The sequence below is a fragment of the Podarcis gaigeae genome (assembly GCF_964106915.1).
Source record: "Podarcis gaigeae genome assembly, chromosome: 4".
NCBI lineage: Eukaryota > Metazoa > Chordata > Lepidosauria > Squamata > Lacertidae > Podarcis > Podarcis gaigeae.
The window spans coordinates 38,295,405-38,314,791 of NC_139677.1; the positions used below are offsets into that span (position 1 = coordinate 38,295,405).

The following is a 19,387-nucleotide window of genomic DNA, read 5'->3' on the forward strand; positions in this document are numbered from 1 at the left end:
AGTACTCAGGATTGTACCTGGGGCCACCTCCATACAAAGCAAGTACAGTCATACCTTGGGTTATGAACACTGTGGGTTGCGAGTTTTCAGGTTGCAGACCGGGCCAAACCCAGAAGTACCAAAACGGGTTATTTCCAGGTTTCAGTGCTCGCACATGCGCAGAAGCACCGGATTGCATCACATGTGTGCGCAGACACAGCGCTGTGGGTTGCGAATGTGCCTTCCACACTGATCACGTTCGCAACCCGAAGGTATGACTGTACTCTATCACTGGGCAACAGCCCCTCTCGGACCATCCAAACAAATAGGCTCAAATGTGGGGTATATCTTCTGTGTTTGAGCTGATTCTTTTATCATTTCCTATGCTTGTTTCCTCTGCATCCAGATCTAAAGTGAATGCCTTTGTACTTTTGGCTGTGTATGTCGGTGGGAGACTTCTCAAGCAGTTCTCCACTACAGACACATGGGAAGCTGTCAAGTTATACTGAGTCAGATGACTGGAGCATCTAGCTCAGTATTATATTCACTGACTGTTAATGGCTGCCCAGTTTCACACCTGGGATATTTTCCAGCTCTGAGACCTTTTGCATGCTATGCAGATGCTCTACCAATGAGGTATATGATGATAATGTGTGTGCATGCACTTTCCAATGGTACAAGTGGGAATAAAACTCTTGGAAAGAAGAGTAGTGGTACACACTCCTATGAGAAAGCTTGCAATTACCAATTTGCTTCCAAACAGAAGCAAAAGGAGTTAACCCATCATGTACAAAGCCACCTGAGATTTAGTGATGAGGGTAGCACATCAAAGTGTATGCCGCAAACATTTATACAGTGCCTTCTCTGCTCACTTAATGGCATTTTAAACAGTACTGTTTGGAGGGGATTGCACGCAAGCATTTCAGTCTCATTTCTGTGAGCACACTGAAGAATAAAGCTGGCGGAACTGGAAATACCGCATCAGTAAATAGCTGCTTTTGATTCCTAATGTTCTCCCGCTTTCAACAGCCACTACCCTTTGTCACATTTCATATGCTAGCTCCAGTTACAGGCTGGAACACAAAATGCCTTTAGCTGTCATATCTTTTGACACTTAGTGGTTTTGCAGCACTGCCCTCTCCTCAAAACCTAGTTCTTGTAGTGGGCACATCAAACAGTGTGCTGTTTGTAAGCATAGGAGGTCTGAGGTCTGTGCCAATTAGAGGAATAGTGCAGAACCTCCAAATGATGCACTAAGTATTAATTGTACAGTAAAATTCTGGATGTTGCTGTTAGGATATTTCCGTTCCACCTTAAAAGGGAGCAGGCTTTGTGAGTCACAGAGTCTGTGTATTTCCTGTTCACAGGAAGTTTATGTTGTGTCTATGCTTTCGTTTTCTCTCTGTGCCTGAGACATCAACGCAAGCAGTCTTGTTTTCTTTGTTCTGACCAACGCTGAATAAAATTGTAAATAATGCTCTCCTGCGTGCATCTTTCGCTGTGCATTATCTGCTGATAGAGCATGCATCAGCTCTGGAATGTGGCAAGCTATTTCTGGAGCTCGTGTCGCTAATTGAATGATACTGCGTGTCTATGGGAGATCGATGGATCGTCCGGAATCAATGTGGGGTCATGATGGCCTTTGTCTCCCTGGCAGTATCCCAACAGTTGCTTCCTTATTTAGGAATTGAAAACATGTCAGATTGTGTGTGTGTGTGTGTGTGTGTGTGTGTGTGTAACATGAGGGGCTAGGTATTCCTGATTTTACTGGGAGGCTAGACAGCTACACCAGTTATTTCTTACAAACATAAACAGTACAAATATATATTGAGTCCCCATGGAATACTTGCTTAAACATTCCAGGTTGCAAGCTCATTAAGTTTTCAAGACTCTGCTTGGGAGAAAGTGACCATATTTCAGTCTCATAGCAGACAATGACCACTATGTTAGAGACAGCACACCAGAGAATGCTCAATATACTATATGGGTGGAAACAACAGGAACTATGATGAGGAAGGGATCCTTTCAATACCAGGAGGACAACTTCCAGTACAGCTAAAGAGACACATATACAGGAACAGACTTCTGCACACATATTCTGTATATGGAAATATGCATGCGATTCAACCGGTATGCTGTTCTTATCTGACACCCCTAAAAGGGCTGTACTAGCAGTAGTGATGGTCAAAAGTTGATTGGTGCGATCACTCATTATCTGACCCTGAGAAATGCAAGCACATAGCCCTCCACTTGGTGTGCAGTCAGATCAATATTTGCTATGAACTTCCTCCTTCAGGGAGAGTGTGATCCCATCCCAGGCACACAACATACTGACTTCTGAGATCCAGGAAGCACTCACCCGCTAGGATTCAGACAGTTGATTAGCCCTCATCTAGCCCATTACTGCATTCAGACCCATTCCCAATTCAGATGTTACAGATAAATTGAGTTGGATATCATCAGCTGGCAGGACTTGCTGGTGTGTGTGGCTGAGGCTGTGGGGCTGGAGGCTGATCCAGGGGAAAGGGAGAGTGATATATGGAGTTTTGTGCCTACTGTGAAGCTGAAGCCAGGGCTGCAGGAAGGAGAAGAGTCTGTGCAGTTGGATATGAGGGAGGAGGTGCAGGATGTGGGGCTGGAGCTGGGACCAGAGGAAGGGCAGAGTGAACTAAGAGCAGAGGAAGAAGCAGAGGAAGAGACAGTGTCTAAGAGTGGGGCAGTAGAATCTGCTCCATTACCTTCCTCGTTGTACTCCAGAACCAGGATGGGCTTGGAGAGACAGGCACAGTGATACAAGAAATTGCAGGTTGTTTGTGTGCCTGCATCAAATGAGGTTGGAAGCATGGCCATGCCATTGCTCCAGCAGTCCAGCCGAGAGCACAAGCCTGGGGAAGGGATGCCATCTACTTAGTCATGTTCATGTTCTGAGCTACCGTAATGTGTGTGGTTTCTCAATAAAGAATATAAACTATCAACCATTTGTCCTTTTTGGGCTGGGCATGCTCAGGACATCGACATACTTATGACATCTGGCTCCAAAACTCCTAATAATGACTCCCAACAACATAATCTAGATATTAAAATAGGTCTGAAAACAATATAGTGCCCTGCAGCAACCAATAGCTGAAGTGTTCCAGGGGGCCAAGAAGCACTTATCCAATGCTACCTTCTGGAACCATTCCTGGAGAGAAGATTGGAACCACTGCAAAACAGTGCCCCAAATACTTATCTCCTGTAGAGGGGTCTAAGAGGATGGTATTAAAAGCTGTATAGTAAGACTAACAGGTTTGCATTCACACACCCCTCTCCTGACAGAGGTGACTATGGCAGTTTCAGTCCCCAAACTAGTTATGAACCCAGATTGGAATGGGTCTAGATAAGCGTTAGCTAGGGGTCAGGGATGATGGGAATTGTAGTCCAAAAACAGCTGGAGACCCAAGTTTGGGAAACACTGGTCTAGATATTCAGTCTCCTTTAGGAGGTACCTGCAGTGGTGTTGCCACTTGTATCTGCCTCTCATGTACCTTGCCTCCAAAGATAGTATTTGTGACAAGGCAGCAGTTGTTAATTACCATGGGGTATAGATTGGGCTTTTTCAGAAGTGGCACACTATCCCCTCCTTCAATTCTACATTTAGTGTTATCAGTGCAGGGTGCTGCATTACTCTTTATAAGAATCTAGTTTAACCTCTACCCAGAGTGTTATTGCTTTGCCAGAAATGTTGCAACATGGCAAGCATTCACCAAGGCTCTTGCGTTCCTCACAGTCTGAAAAATCTGAAGGCCAAGTGGTTGGGAAAATCTCTTTTAAGGAACTGGACTGCAGTGTGTTCAGTAAGACAAGTTAAACTGGAGTTTTGCATATCTTCATCTTTGCTTGTGAATGGTGTAGAACTGTAACCATCATTTTTGTAAGAAGATGTATTTTTTAAAATACAGGTAGTTTGGTTTTTAGTAAAAAAAGAAAAGAACACAAAATATACAGTGCAATTGCAGAACACCATCTTTAGATTCTATTCATTCTCTCTTATTGATTCCATATTTTGTGATTTTCTCCAATGACTATGATATTATTATGAGTACTAAAAGGTTAGCAAAACTGAAAATACTTCACTTTTCAACAGAGCAGGTGGAATTTCAAGGTCACACAGTTCCAAAAGCTTATTGTCAATTTAGAGCAAATCCAAATAGGGAATATTTGTTATAGTCAGTCTCATTTCGACCTAGTAATCATATTAACAGTTGGGTGCATGGTAAAATGATTAATGGCCCTTCCTAAAGATTTTTGCTGTCTTTAGGAAGTATGGTATAAATCCAGACCCAGGAGAGTGTACAATTTTATGTACACCCTGCTGAAATTAGCTCTTGAGCAGGCGGCCTGTGCAAAACTGCTTGAAATTATGAGTAATACTGACAGATGGGATCATGAGGGAGCTTTTGTAATCCTTAGATAAATGCTGAAGCCTAACTTGTTAACACCCTGCAGGAATAATAATAACAGTAATATAAATAATAAGCAGATACAGAAGGTTGTGACATCCTGGGAATTGTTCTCTATATATTTCAAACACCTACATGTTTGATTCTACAAGCACTGTTTATTAACAATAATACATCATTATTGTTGGGAAGAGAGGAACCCAGTTTAAGCAATATCTGTTAAAAAAACTAAATATGAGAGGTGATTGGGCAACCTATAAAGAGCTGCTAACAGAAGTGGAAGATCAATTAAAATTGAAAAAGGTCGAAGACACCGGAGAGCTATTAAAATACTGGCTACAGTATAATCAATTAAATGATATCTTCAAATTGGATAAATAGAAGGGTTTTGGTAAAGAGATATCAAGGTTTGAAAAAGATCTGTTGCAAAATAATGTGAAATTACTTTTGAAAATGTATCACTTAGTTTCAGAATGGTTTACTAAAGATGGATAAGTTAAATCTGTAATAATACACTGGGCAAGAGATTTTGGTTATAATACACAGTTTTCATCATAGGAAAAGCTATGGAAAGAGGATTTGAAATTTACAGCTTGCTGTTCGCTGAAAGAAAATTATATGAAAATGATGTACCGTTGGTATTTGACACCTAGTAAAATAGCAAAAATGTGTGCTGGAAATGTAAAAGGAAAGAAGGTACCTTTTATCATATGCGGTGGCCATGTGGGGTTTTAACAACATTCTGGGTAATGATATATAATGAATTGGGAAAAAATTGTTTAAGATAACCTTTGTTTAAAAAACAGAGGCTTTTATGTTAGGAATTATAGGTGTGGAACTACCAAAAGAAAGTAAAGGACTGTTTATGTATGCAACGGCAGCAGCAAAGATGCTCTTAGCCCAGAGATGGAAAGAAGAAAAAGAACTGACCAGAGAAGAGTGGCGGATCAAGCTGATGGAATATGCCAAAATGGCAAGACTGAGGGGAAGGATCAGAAAGCAGGAAGACCAAATATTTGCGAAAGACTGGAATATCTGAGAGACCACTGTAAACAGTTGAAATCATTGGCAGGAATACAATGACACTTGTAAAATAACATAAACATTGGATGCAGGAATAAAATTTAGAAACGGAACGCATGAAAGGAAGGAGGGAGTTCAGAAGGTTTGAGAGAACCTTTTTTATATAAAAATAAATACTGGTAAATTGTTATGGTTGTTGTGTACAACCTCTATTTAAAATTAATTTTATTTTATTAAAAAAAACAAGAACACTCAAGTCTCTTGTCTCCTGACCTGTTTAGCCTTTCCAGCACAGAGACATTTCCCACTTTCGAAGAAACCTTTAAGTTTAATTCCTCCATGCAATTCCATGGGAATGGCCCCATTGGACTGAACAGATATGGGTAAAAATTGGGTGAGATCCAATTGTAGCATGAACAGGCATTGGCTCACACAACAAGGCTCCCCCCTCCCCTCTGAAGCAGTTGTGTGTGTGTGTGTGTGTGTGTGTGTGTGGCTAGAAGGAGAAGAAGAGAAACTGGAAGTCCAGATGCACAAATGTTCATCAGTGGTTGAACAGTTCACTCATTCCCTACTTGATCTCACCGCCATAGTGTACACGGATGACATAGAGCAATGCTTATCTGCAGTCAAAGTTATGAGCAGCAATTTAATTACATTCTAATCTTCAGAAAGGATAATGTCATTGCACCAAGCATCGACCATGGCAAATATCAATTGGAAAGGAAATCTGAAAGAGCATTGTTTGTCCCATTCAGACTTTGACACCACACTCCCTTTATGCGGGGCTCTATCATGATGCAAATTCCATTCAAAAGCCTTGATTGAGAAGACCTCTTCTGCGTTGGACAGTTTTGGTCTCTCCTGTGTGGCCTGCAGAGGGGGTGTTCTTATCATGGCTTTCAAGAGGTGACAATTTAGTTTAGGATTTGGGGCTCCCCTATGCAATTCCAGAGAAAGCAGTGGCAGTCCACTCACAATTCAGAGAAGGATGTATTTGCTCCCAGTTTCTTTGATTTATACAATTAATTGCTTGGGTTGGGGGGGGGGTAGTGACTGCAGAAAATACATCACACAATGTGATCCTGGCTTTCTTAAGTACTAAAAGATCTGCTTACTCCTGAAATGTGTCAGGAGGTTGCTACACATTTCTTTGAATTCTCCGAGATTGCTGCATACTGTTCTCTGCACTGCAGTCAAGCTGCAGTTCTAAAAGCCCAGTTCTGCCATTAAATGTTCATTGGAAAGATTTATGGGCCTTTAGTGTGCCACAAGGACATTTATTTTAATTCAATACTGAGGCAAGAAAAAAGAGGAGGGGGGAAAAGCAAATTTCAAAAGCAAAAATCAGAACAACAAACTCTGCTTGCTTTTTGGAGGGGGAAATGTTGCAACATTCCTTAAGAAATAGTACTTCCTCAGCTTTATTAATGAGCATTTTATGTCCACCTTCACTGTTATGTTTCCTTATTTGCCTTTGCAAAACATATACAAGAAGTTTCTTCCTTAAGAAATAGTACTTCCTCAGCTTTATTAATGAGCATTTTACGTCCACCTTCACTGTTATGTTTCCTTATTTGCCTTTGCAAAACATATACAAGAAGTTTCTTCTTTGTCTTAAGGGGCTACACATTAATATAATTCATTGGATGAGGAAAGGAAACACTGTTCTTTCGAGAGATCTCTTTTCCCCGTGTTCCCTTGATATCTTTTGAAAGGCAGCTAGGTAATTCTGTGGAGGAGGCACAATGGGCTTGTTTGATCTATACCATACTTTCCTTTTCCTTCAGTGTATTTTATAACCTTAACCTGAGGACTATGGCTTTCAAGAACATTCATGCCTTAATAATAGCATTGTTTTTATGTGAAACTGCAATGCATCATTTTTCACACCAGGTAGTGAGAGAAGGCAATGGAGAGAAAGAACTGTTTCCAACAGCCAAAAAAAAGGGGTTGTTTTTTTTTTAGGAAACTAAACAATCATTTCTTATGAAGCAAAGGTGGATTATCTAGGAGGCTTTGCACAGCACAGAGTTTGTACTGGGGGCATTAGGGCAGTACCTGAGGGAAGCAATGTGCCCAGCATTCCTATGGTGCCTGTGAAACGTCTCAGCAAGTATCCTGCAAAAAGTCACAATGTATGAGAGCTTGTTTGCCCTTTCTGCTCTGTTCATGGCTTGGCCTCTCCTCTGTCACAAGAGACTAGGGCCCTGTGGGACTTGACGTCTTTCTGCAGGGCCTGAAAGACAGAGCTGTTCCACTAGGCCTTTGGCCAAGGCACAGTGTGACCACCTCCTTTGGTAATCCTCATAGAACTTTAGCAAAATGGTTGCCATTAATTTGATTCTGAATTGATTTTAGAATGAATTGATTTTAGAATGTATTTCTATTAATTGATTGTGATTTTATGTAAACTGTGTTACTTTTACTGTTGTTAGCCGCTCTGAACCCGGCTTCGGCTGGGGAGGGCAGGATATAAATAAAAAAATATTATTATTATTATTATTATTATTATTATTATTATTACACTGAACACACTCTCTTAAACATGCCCACATTTCATTGCATGCCAGGACTGGACACCCACCCTCCTTTCTGAATAGAGAAGAGGTGCAAAGAGGTTTTCTTCATGAGTGATGTGGTGTTGGCTAACGTGGGTGACTTTTCTCTCTTTGTTGAGGGGAGAGGCATTCCCATACCATTTTGGTTTCCTGTCGTTTTCTGTTCTTTTAGATGTAACAGCTACTTTGTGCTACTTTGTGCTATGACACACATCCCCACAAAAAGCTGTTTTGTGCTATGCCATGCTCCACAGCAGATACTTTGTGTTATGCCACATCCTCACAATGCTTTCTGAAAATTCCAAATATGCCCATTTTCTCAAAAGAGAAGGGCATATCTACACTACAAACACACACACACACACACACACACACACACACACACTTGTGCTTTGTTTACTCACAACAGAATTACTGAGAATCCACTTTAAAACTTTACCATTTCCCCACCAAAGAGCTATGGTTTACCTACAGCTTCCTTAAAAGGAATGATTATTAAAGCTGTTTTAGAGTTCTTTATATCAGCAAGTGCCTCTGTATGGTGAGTGACTCTGTCTTTCTGAATCTCATTTATAATTCTGCACAGTGAATAAAGAAGACTTTTTTTCTCTCTCGCAAGACAGGGAGACAGTGGCAGGCCTGGAGTTGAAACATGTCATGGCCAGGAATTTGCCAGGGCACTGAAAGGCCAGCCATGGCATTCCTTTATTTTTAAAAAACTAGAACCTGACGCTAAGAAGAAAAGTGCTGAGTCAAGTGACTAAAAACACTGTCATCCTCATTACCTTAGTGCCCTTGGGACTAGTTTACAGAGTGTACTACACTGGGTCACAGAGTCATTTGGGGGGAATTGATTGTGGTGGCTGCACTTGCCTGGTCTGGTCCTTCTCTCTCAGCACTTGAGAGAAGGACTACCAGGCTACCAAAGCTGGGCTACTGATCCTTTCCATGCTGCAGCTGATCCCTGGTAAGGTTGCTTTGGGAGTGCACATGGAGTGCATAGCTTGCTCAGGGTCCCTTCAAACCTGGCACTGGGCAAGTTCTCACTACTGGCAAAAACCATCTGCACAGCACAATAACAATGTACAAGAATGCTATACTAGAGAGAGTTTTCAGGATCAGAGAAGGATGTCTGTGTGGCTAGGGTGGCTGTGTGTCCTACTTTGCAGAGGGCTGTCCTCTATTTGCAGGTGTCCTCTATGTGAGGGGTGTCCAAATCCAAATCCACTTCGATTATAATGGGAGAGTAGGAGCCTTGAAGTTGCATATCAACAGATAGCACCCGGATAGTATAGACCAGGGGTCTGCAACCTTTGAGACAAAAAGAGCCACTTGGACCCGTTTCCGAAGAAAAAAAACTGGGAGCCGCAAAATTCGTCATTATAAAAATAACTTTTTTGTCACTTTTTATTATTTCTTTGTTTGACCCCTCAGAATTACTCCTCCTCATAGAAATAAACGTTAAATTAACAAGTTACCTTTTTTTGTGTGTGTGTTCTTCACTCCCCTTCAAAACAGTGACCAGCGTACATGCCCCTTACAATGTAGCGGGCGGGCAGGCGGGCAGGTGACGTCGGGACGGTGCGTGACTAACGCATGCACCGCCCCATGCGACGTCACAGCCAGTACAGCACCCGTCACAGTGGGGAGTGTCGGGGCGCACAATGCGCCTCCTCCACTCGCTAGCATCCGCCCCGGAGCTGCGGCAAAGGTGTAAAAGATCCACATGAGGCTCTAGAGCCACAGGTTGCAGACCCCTGGTATAGACTGAACAAACACACAGGTCAGCCACATTTTGGTGAGATGTACTATATTTCTATTTAAATTATAGTAACTAGTTGTTGTTGTTGTTATTATTATTATTATTTATTAAATTTATATACCACCATCATTTGAAGATCACAGGACATTTTACAGTATAATAGTTCTAAATTCGCACTTTCCCATATAAAATCAGAATACCCTAATTACTGTATACACAAATGTTTGTTTTTTGGACTCTTCTTTTTTGCACTGCCTAAAAGATCATCCCACTGCCTCCCTGTGCTTTTGTGTGTACAGGCAACACCTCCAAAGCCCTTTAATTTAGCCTTGCCTGCCAGCATTCTGGAAATATTGCTTTAATTCTCTTGCAAAGAAGCACTCTGTGAAACAGCAGCTGCCAAAAGCTGCAGCACTTAATTAGACCCAATACTCATGGCTAGAATTTGGGAAAGATAGCACAGGGGGAAAGCCAGGAAGTGGCAAAACCTACCCAGTTTTGGCGAAGTTTGTCCAGTAAGTCATAACTACCGCACTGAGCATGACATCGTTCTTTGAAAAGTTGCAGTTGAACAGTTCCGTAGGGCCAATCATAGGAATACCGAAGACATAAGGGACTTCATCGCCGTGTGCTGAGTCAGCCCAGCTGGGTTTCATTTCACTCTGGCAGTGGTGATAAAATGCATAGAAGTACGTTGGGGAGCCATATTGGGCATGCAGGTCAGCTGTGGCGACAGCTGGAGCAACCCACTGGTGGTCAGTAAACAAAGCCACCAGGGTCTTCCTTCGCGTTTCGGGATTCTCCTTATCTGCCCAGTCTGTGTACATGAACTTAATGGTCTCTCGTAGTGTGTCTTTCCCTTCTGGATAGCCATACAAATTGTCCACAAAATTGGATACGGAAAAATCAAAATCGTTTGGAGAAACGCCCTCTTCATTATCTACAATTCCATCTACAAATTTTAAGCCTTCCCCTTGGTTTACGCCTAGCATTATGTCATAGTTGAGAAATTCTCCCTGCTCCATCAGGATCTGAGGATCATCTGGAATTACATCCCCATCAATCACAGGCCCAAAGGCAATGTGGTATGTGGCTGGTGTGATAGTTTGCTGAATGAGTTCTTTGTAGTTCTTATTCCGAAAGCATTCAACTAAGTCTGTAGTGTCCAGCGTGTTGCAGCCTACTTTTTCTGCCAAAATTGCAGTGTATTTGGCAGGCTGGTAGTTCACTGCCCAGCTGGACAGGGCTGTTCCACTTTGTATGATTGCCTTTTGGAACAGACCTGCAGGTGCAGAAGTTAAAAATTAAAATACATGAACAAGCAGCATTGACCACCAAGCAAAAGAACCTTTTGTGCATCACTTACAGGAAGTACATTCTAGTGAAGAGCAAGTTTCATTCCATTTCCATTCCATGAAGAAGAAAAAACCACAAGAAATTATTGCTCTTAATTTAGCTCTTCCCCCTCTGTCAGTAATCTATGGCTAGCTAAATTATTCCTAGTACTTAATATTCATACATATGAATACAATGAATCCAGTGCAAATGTCTAGGGATGAAATGCTTCACAAATATCCATAAATATTCAGTACATTGTAGTAAACATACACATATTTTCATATGGATGAGAGCCACAATCTGGAGAATAGCCTGCATCATATCCATGTAGCCAAACGTTGCGTCCTTACAGTTTGCCCCTTTCACTGTACACGTCTCTCAATGCATACAGAAGCACAAACAACATACCAAAATGCAAATTAAAATTTAAACTAGTTTGGGGGCTGTGTGTGATTTTTGGTTTTTTTTTGTTTTTTTAAAAAAAACCATCTCTCTTACAGGAACGTCAAAAAAATAATTCTGTAATTAGGAGGAGGAGAAGAACAGCATCAGCTGGGGGTATTTCTAATATAGTGACATGCTACTATAATATCAAATGTAGTAAGCCTAAATTAATAATTTAAAATAGTGGGGAATGAATACTAATTCTTCTGTTTATTGTCTAAAATTATATCAATAGGTATAACATCAGAGCTGTCATTAAGATGATTCCTAGCTGATTGCCATTAACAATTTTAACTTGTTCCTAAGTGACTGGGTCACAGCCTCAATCTGTTGCATATTTTCCAGCAAAAGCCCATGCCTTGGGCGGGGTGGGGGGGGGGTGGGCAACACATCCACTGGCCATGCTCAGTTCAGCTATCTTCAATGATGCTGAATGAATTCCTTTTCCAATCCTACTTGAAGAGCAGTTGTTCCGGCTTCGCCTTTTTCAGTCCTGCTCTTGCATTTTACATTCTCCCAACTCTAGCTGTCAAATGACTTATTTGGGGCTGCTAAGAAAATCTCTTCCAGCCCTGCAAAGCATCTGAGGTAAAACCTGCTAGAACTGCTAGGGTGTGGGTGTCTACCCTCTGCAGAGTGTCCTTCTGCAGGGGCAGGATTTCACCCCACCCCTAATTGCAGGTACAGTCTATTTGCAATCCTGATTTCAATTTAACAGGGACACATCCATCCATTGGATGAAACAAAGGCATAAGGAGCATAGCTGTCAACCTTTCCCTTTTCTTGCGAGGAATCCTATTCGGAATAAGGGAATTTCCCTTTAAAAAAGGGAAACGTTGAACCACATCCATGAAAACCTCTGTTGAAGTTGAACCTCCCCATAGACAACCTTCTTCTCCCAAGAATCTTTTGGCAAGAGGTGGACTTTCCTCATCTAATGGTTCTATGTGGGTTCAAGTCTCCCTGCTCTCTTGGTGTCATGACCCTGGATTCCAGCAATTTCAGAGGGGCACTTGTGGTGTCAGCAAAGGAAGGACCCTCTCTGCGCATCACCCCTGAAACTTGGGGGCACCCAAGGATGTCAGAGACATCTGAGGATGAAATGGCTGAAACCCCTGAGTCAGGTCTAGAGACTGCAGCCCATGAGCACAGTTCCAGTATGGTGCCAATAATATGGACTTGCCTCCACAGAGGCGATGCACTGACACAGGCAGCATGCTTGCTACAAATTCCTGGAGAAATGATAGACTGCTGGGTTCCAGTCAAGAGGCCTGATCCTTTAAGGCATTCCACTTGTCAATGAAGAAGCAGGGTTGTGGATGTCAAGGCATGCTAGATTTCAACCTGGTCCCAGTAATTGTTAACTATGATCACTCATGCCTACTCTGTTGGCTCCTTCTTGGGACTAGAACAGGTCATTTTGTTGGGTTTGTGTAGATTGGAGAGGGCCCAGTGGCTATGTGAGGCTCTCATTCTGTATGTGGCACATGGTGCCAATGGGAGTAAGCCAGGAGTCCTGCTGCTGCCTCTCTTTGAGAACTCATATCTGTCTGGGTCTTAACCTGTGCCTATGTGAGCTTTGCTGGCCTCTCTATGTATCAGTTACTTCCCTGAACTGAATGGTGCCCAAGGAGTTTACGGGAATGACAGCCGCCAGCAATCATTTCCATTTTCTGTGAATGACTTGCACAAATAAGGTCAGAGGAAAATCATACGTTTTCTTCTGTCTCACAGAAGCTATACATCATGTAATTTGAAGAAGAAGAAATGTGAGGCTAAAATCAATGTAATAGGTATGAATTCCAAGAGTTTAATTCTGAAAACATAATCCTCAGTTTTTTGAATGGACATCTCTTCATTTAAACACTGGCCACATCAATAACTTAAAATGTATCTGCATTCCCCTCCCCTAAAAGATTGGGAATTTGGGGTCAGATTCAATGGCCTAGTATGACTTTTTTTTTTTTGCTATGCTCCAGTGATGTGAAGCAACTCGAAGCTGACCTAAAGCTGCTCTGCTTCGCTTGAGCATAGCCTAGCAGCTGGATAAAAAATGTCTTTCCCAGGTGAATTTCAGGTGAGAAAACTATATGCTCTAAAAAACAACAACCAACACAATACAGGCATGACGCCTTGTTTTGGGAATGCTCCAGACATAATTGCTCCAGAAAAAAAATCAGAATGTGATCAATCTTTTTTAAAACAACAACTACCCATCAAATTGTAACATAATTAGCAATGAATTCTGTTTGACTATGATCTGCAAAGTATGTATTAACTTCTCAAATAAGGGGGAAAGCTAGCTAGTTATACAGCAAGCTAGGTCTTTATCAGCGAGGGGATGTGGATACATTTGGCTTTAATAATAATAATAGTAATAATAATAAACCTTTATTGTCACTACAACACCTGTGTGCTGTGAAATTAAATGAGCCCCCCCATACACGCAGTCTTGTTTGCACTCTGTGTGTTTCTGTGGAAATCAATTACACCACTATTTTTTCCCATTTAGCAGCCCACACCCCATTTTATCCAAACATAACAAAAATAATACATGCTTTAACAGTGCCACCCCCTAAAAAAAGCACCCCTGTTATATTTTTACATAAAAACTGATTTAGCAGGGTAACTTTTTACATGACAAAATACTATTTATGCTTCTGGAAGTATGCTTGTATTTTCTGCAAAATGTTTGCTCTCCCTGATCGGCTCCTTGAGTTGCATGCCACATGAAAATAATCTAGTTATCTCCCCCCCCCCAAAAAAAAAGAAAAAAGAATGGAATACTGGGATATTATCTGAGGCTCCAAATGACCTTTGCAACTCACATTAAATTATCCCGTTTAAAATTTCTGGTATTTAGCTAGGTGAATTTTTACCTTCTGAATAGTGAGACAATGTCAACAGACTGACACAGGAGGCTCCTGCCCCAGATCCAAAAATAGTAACTCTTTTTGGGTCTCCTCCAAATGATCCAATATTTTCTTCAATCCATCGTAAAGCTTGGATTTGGTCAAGCAATCCATAATTGCCTTTTGCAGCTTGGTCTCCAGTGCTTAGAAAACCTATAAGGCAAAAAAAGAAAAAGAAAGGGGGGGATAATTTTAGCTCACCAGTCACAGAATTTGCTATAGGCCATGCACATATTCACAACACATATTTCCTTCTTTCTTCCAGTTTTTGAAAGGCCACAGATGTAGTTAAATATATTTAACACAAACTTTGAGAACACAGTGATCCCCTCCCAGGTGCAGAGGATTGCATAGATATAGGAATTATCATCTCTTCTTTTTTCATAACCTCCAATAGTAATAATAAAAAGTAATGCAGATTCCCCCCCCCCTTTTAGTCTTAGAAATCTGCTAAATCTGATTAAAGGTCAGTAACATTTTAAAATGCCCCATAGAAGCCTGGAAGTCAAGATAATAATGGGATTTCCTGCTGCCCCTAGATTGTATAGGGTGGGGGGTGAGGTAATCCAAATTCCTTTTATCTCAATATAAAAAATGTCTTTCTGCTAGTTTGTGTGTCAGGTGCTGGTGTGGTTGCTCGAGAACAAACAGGCAAGACTCTGACCTGTCTTTCCCAGGCTTTATTATTAGTGTAAACTATTTACAGTGAAGAGCATCGCAAGTTCATGTCTGGCTCACTCGCTAGCAGAATCTGGGACTGGGCGGTCCTTATACCTCCTCCAGCATAACAGTCGCGTGACCCCCAACCTTCTCCTCCCTTCCCTGCGCCTAAACCTACTGCGCAGCATGGGTGCTGGCAAAGGGGTACTTCCCTCCCCTCTGGTTTGCTCAGGCTCGGTGTTGAGGCTCTCCCTAGCGTCCCCTGCTCCCACCTCTTCCTCTCCACTGGAGGTCGGGCTTCCCTCCTCGCCAGACGAGGAACTCCTTCGCAAGATTTTCAGAGGTTCCCTATAACACAACTGCCCTTCCACCTCTCAGCTCTGAGCTGATGGCAGTTCCCTGACATTGTACACTACATTTTCTTAGGTGTACTCATGGTTTTTAGTGCATACTTAACATGTAGTGTGTGAAGGAGGTGAGGCTAGCAAATGTTTCTGAATAGTGAGTGTATCATAAGGTAAAGGTAAAGGGACCCCTGACCATTAGGTCCAGTCATGACTGACTCTGGGGTTGCAGCGCTCATCTCGCTTTATTGGCCAAGGGAGCTGGCATACAGCTTTCCAGGTCAAGTGGCCAGCATGACTAAGCTGCTTCTGGCGAACCAGAGCAGCACAAGGAAACACCGTTTACCTTCCCGCTGGAGCGGAACCTATTTATCTACTTGCACTTTGACATGCTTTCGAACTGCTAGGTGGGCAGGAGCAGGGACCGAGCAATGGGAGCTCACCCCGTTGGGGGGATTCGAACCGCCGACCTTCTGATCGGCAAGTCCTAGGCTCAGTGGTTTAACACACAGCACCACCCATGTCCCAAGTGTATCATACTTGTATGTTAATCCATATGCCAAGACTGGCTGCAGGTCACTGTAGAATATTAAGTAAATGTGGCTGCAAATCCAAGTTTGTTGCCACATAGGTACAGAAATAAATTGAGAACAAATAAATTGTCAATTAACAAAGCAAGCATAATGGCAGTAATGCATGACAACAATAAGAATTCATATACATAATAATGAAATAATGCACAAAATGCAATATAGTACAACAGATTTTATGAGAAAAGTGAATATTAGCTATGTTGCTGTTGGCATCAAGATAAGTACAAAATGTTATACTGCTTCTCCCCTCTCCTCCATGGCCTCTTTTATCTGGTTATCAGATTTTAGAAACGAAATGTGCCATGTTTGCAGGTGGGCTTGCAACTCAGAATGCCATCAATTACCTGAGTGTGTATGATTTGCTTTGTTCTGCTGAAATCAGCACACCTGAAACATTACATTAGTTCACATTGACTGGAGCAATTCTGCACAGCTTACAATGTCCAAATTTGCCGTTTTGAGCCTCCCATCTTCAAGCTTGATTTTAACTGCACAGACCTTATCTCAGCAAATTATTTAAGAATGTTGCACTTGTACAAAGATCCATAATATATCAAACTCCCACTTGAGAGATTTATAAACACAGCATAGTTCTACATTGAAAGGGGTTTCCATTAGCATTTGCAAATGATCAGCAAGGCAAGTGCAGAACACATTGTCTGCCAATAGCTACTTACAGCTACTTACAGAGGAGGTATTTTTGTTTCTCAGGATACTGGAGAGCAAAGCTGCTTGCATTTGGAATAATGATCAAGGACCCCAAAACTATGGGATTTAGTTAAAATCCTAATTTATTTATTTTGTAAGAATCTATGTATGCCAATTATTTTGAAGATTATCTCTTAGCAATCTCATTCTAGTGGTTAACAGCAAAATTAATAAAAGAGGCAGACCTCTGTAATGAGATTCAAAGCTTTATTTTATTTTATTTTATTTTATAAAATGTAGCAGAGAAATCCAATCTCTAGATTCCTACAAGCAGTGCCATTAATCTAATGTCATATGGTATTAACATAGCAACAATTGTCATCCCTGCTAATCCTGCTGTCACTGTTGGCTGACATTTTGTTTGAGCTGGTCCGTTGCAAAGATTTCCTCCTCTTTACATCAAGCCACCCGAAGCAGGGTGCTTCAGTCTGAGGAATGGCTTGGACCAGCCTTGTCTGCTGTCATTATTCTATAACGCACCATCTACATACTGCCTCCAATGTGTCCTTTGCCCATAGGATGGCCAATTGCACAGTGCCAAAAAAAGGAGAGGAACGCATCACAAAACAAGAGGACAAAAAAGGAATGCAGATTTGCAAGAAAAAATGCATATGCAAATGGTCATATATAGATGTAAATTAGGGGAGGGCGTCTCACTACGGTGGCAAAGAGTATGGTCAGGCGAGCTGTGTGCCTGCTTATTGTGCTGTCCATGCAGTTACTGTGAGTGGGTAAATTCAAGGTCCCTGCTTTCCCTTCTTATGATGCATTATCTTTAAACTGGATTTGGACCAGGCAGCCTTTCAAACAGAGGACAGCTTCAAACAGAAGATTGTCCTCTGTAAGACCACCCTACTTGCCCAACATTCCCACTTCTCAAACTCAACCAGAAAAAATTAGAAGAAAAGAGCTCTCCCCATTTTTTCAGCATTAAATATATTAAAACTGAGGTATACCAGCTGTAAAACAAAAACAACAACAACAACAACAATATATCAAGACTTCATCAGTTGCTTTTCTTAAGTAAGTGTCTGCATGTAATACATGCAATACTTTCACATACTGAAACACAAAGAAATAGCTGAATTATGGACATTGTCCTGGTAATTAAAACAGACTTAATAAGATTTATCCAGTAGCACAATTTAAATGATGAAAGTGTAAAATATCTAATGACAACCTTCTGCACATGTATAGTGGGGTTGTCAGGTAGCTTGCAACTTTTGTAGGTGAGTTATAAAGCAGGCAAGGGAGCACTATTTCCCCTCAAAAGCAGCCATTTCTCCTTCTCCCCCAAAATTAAATATGTCAAAAATGAGCTATACCAACAAAAGCTGTTTTTACAAACTTTCTTGGTAGTAACCTTAAGTGGCTGCACTCAGTACTCAAATGTTTTAATAAACAGAAACACAAAACCTCGGTAAGTTGTAGATATTGTCTTGAGAATTAAAATATGGTAGCGAGAAGACTGGCACTGGCGACAAACTTAAATGCACTTAAGCCTATTTTTTAATTTGCTGGACTTTGACCATGATATTTTCCTTAGATATATATATATATCTAAACACATGCAAAGGCCTTGAGATTTCCAGTACAGTGGTGCCTCAGGTTAAGAACTTAATTCATTCTGGAGGTCCATTCTTAACCTGAAACTGTTCTTAACCTGAGGTACTACTTTAGCTAATGGGGCGTCCTGCTGCCGCTGCACTGCCGCTGCATGATTTCTGTTCTCACCCTGAAGCAAAGTTCTTAAACCGAGGTACTATTTCTGGGTTAACGGAGTCTGTAACCTGACGTGTCTGTAACCCGAGGTACAACTGTATGTGTGCTATGATGGAAAGTCTTTTCTCATCAGAGAATGGATTCACTCTGTTCCATTTCATATGAGCACTTCTCCCTCCCATTGTTGCATACTGCCTTCACATGCTGCAGGTGTATGCATGCAGAGAAAACAGACAGAAAACAACTGCAAGGATGATATTGAAACCAGGGTTTTGTGAATACATATTGAGAGTCAACCTTCGTGAGATAAAGTTTTGCATTTTATTTTTAAATTTATTTTTACAACCCAAACCTATCATTAACAGTTCAGATGAATCCAACCTTTATTAATTTAAAAAAATGAAATGTTCTTTGTATAAAGGAGCTTCTCTTTGTTACATGAATCCATTTCAAGTAAGGGAGGAGGTGATACAATCTGGCTGCCAAATCTGTTACAACAATGTATTCTGAGAACCCAAAAACCATGTGAGAGATGGGAACAATGTCTGCACTGGGAGAGATTGACCCAAGATAACTTTAGCATAGTGTTATAATTAGCACTGGGAGCAGGAACACGTTTCGATCCCTGAATTTTTAATCTTGTGATTTTCAATTCCTATCAAATACACTGAAAGGTGACAGAGATCACCATCAATGACTATCTCATGTTTAAGAAATTAAGGTTTCTCTTTTTCGTCTTCCATAGTTCTCTGCTGATCCTCATTAACTGCAAGAGCAAGTTTTCTTAATTTAAAAACTAATCATCAAGGCAAAAGCAGTCAGTCTCACCTGACATCAAATGAATGAACAAATATTTCTCCTCTTGATGAGAATATGTATCCTTTCATGCTTTGAATACTAGA

General features: G+C 41.3%; 1 protein-coding gene and 1 long non-coding RNA gene across 9 annotated transcripts in view; both read right to left on the reverse strand.

The window, feature by feature from the left end:
• Window positions 1-19,387, reverse strand: part of LOC310842603 — an 852,366-nt gene that overhangs the window by 472,723 nt on the left and 360,256 nt on the right. The window lies entirely within an intron of this gene.
• The window catches only part of NLGN4X (neuroligin 4 X-linked), a 156,165-nt gene that overhangs the window by 7,516 nt on the left and 129,262 nt on the right, over window positions 1-19,387 (reverse strand). For all 8 annotated transcript variants that reach the window (XM_083734261.1, XM_083734258.1, XM_083734257.1 and 5 more), the window contains 2 exons: window positions 14,426-14,611; window positions 10,257-11,046 (listed from right to left, as the gene is read on the reverse strand). In XM_083734261.1, the coding sequence (XP_083590387.1) occupies window positions 10,257-11,046; window positions 14,426-14,611 (976 nt within the window). The remainder of the gene's footprint in view (window positions 1-10,256; window positions 11,047-14,425; window positions 14,612-19,387) is intronic.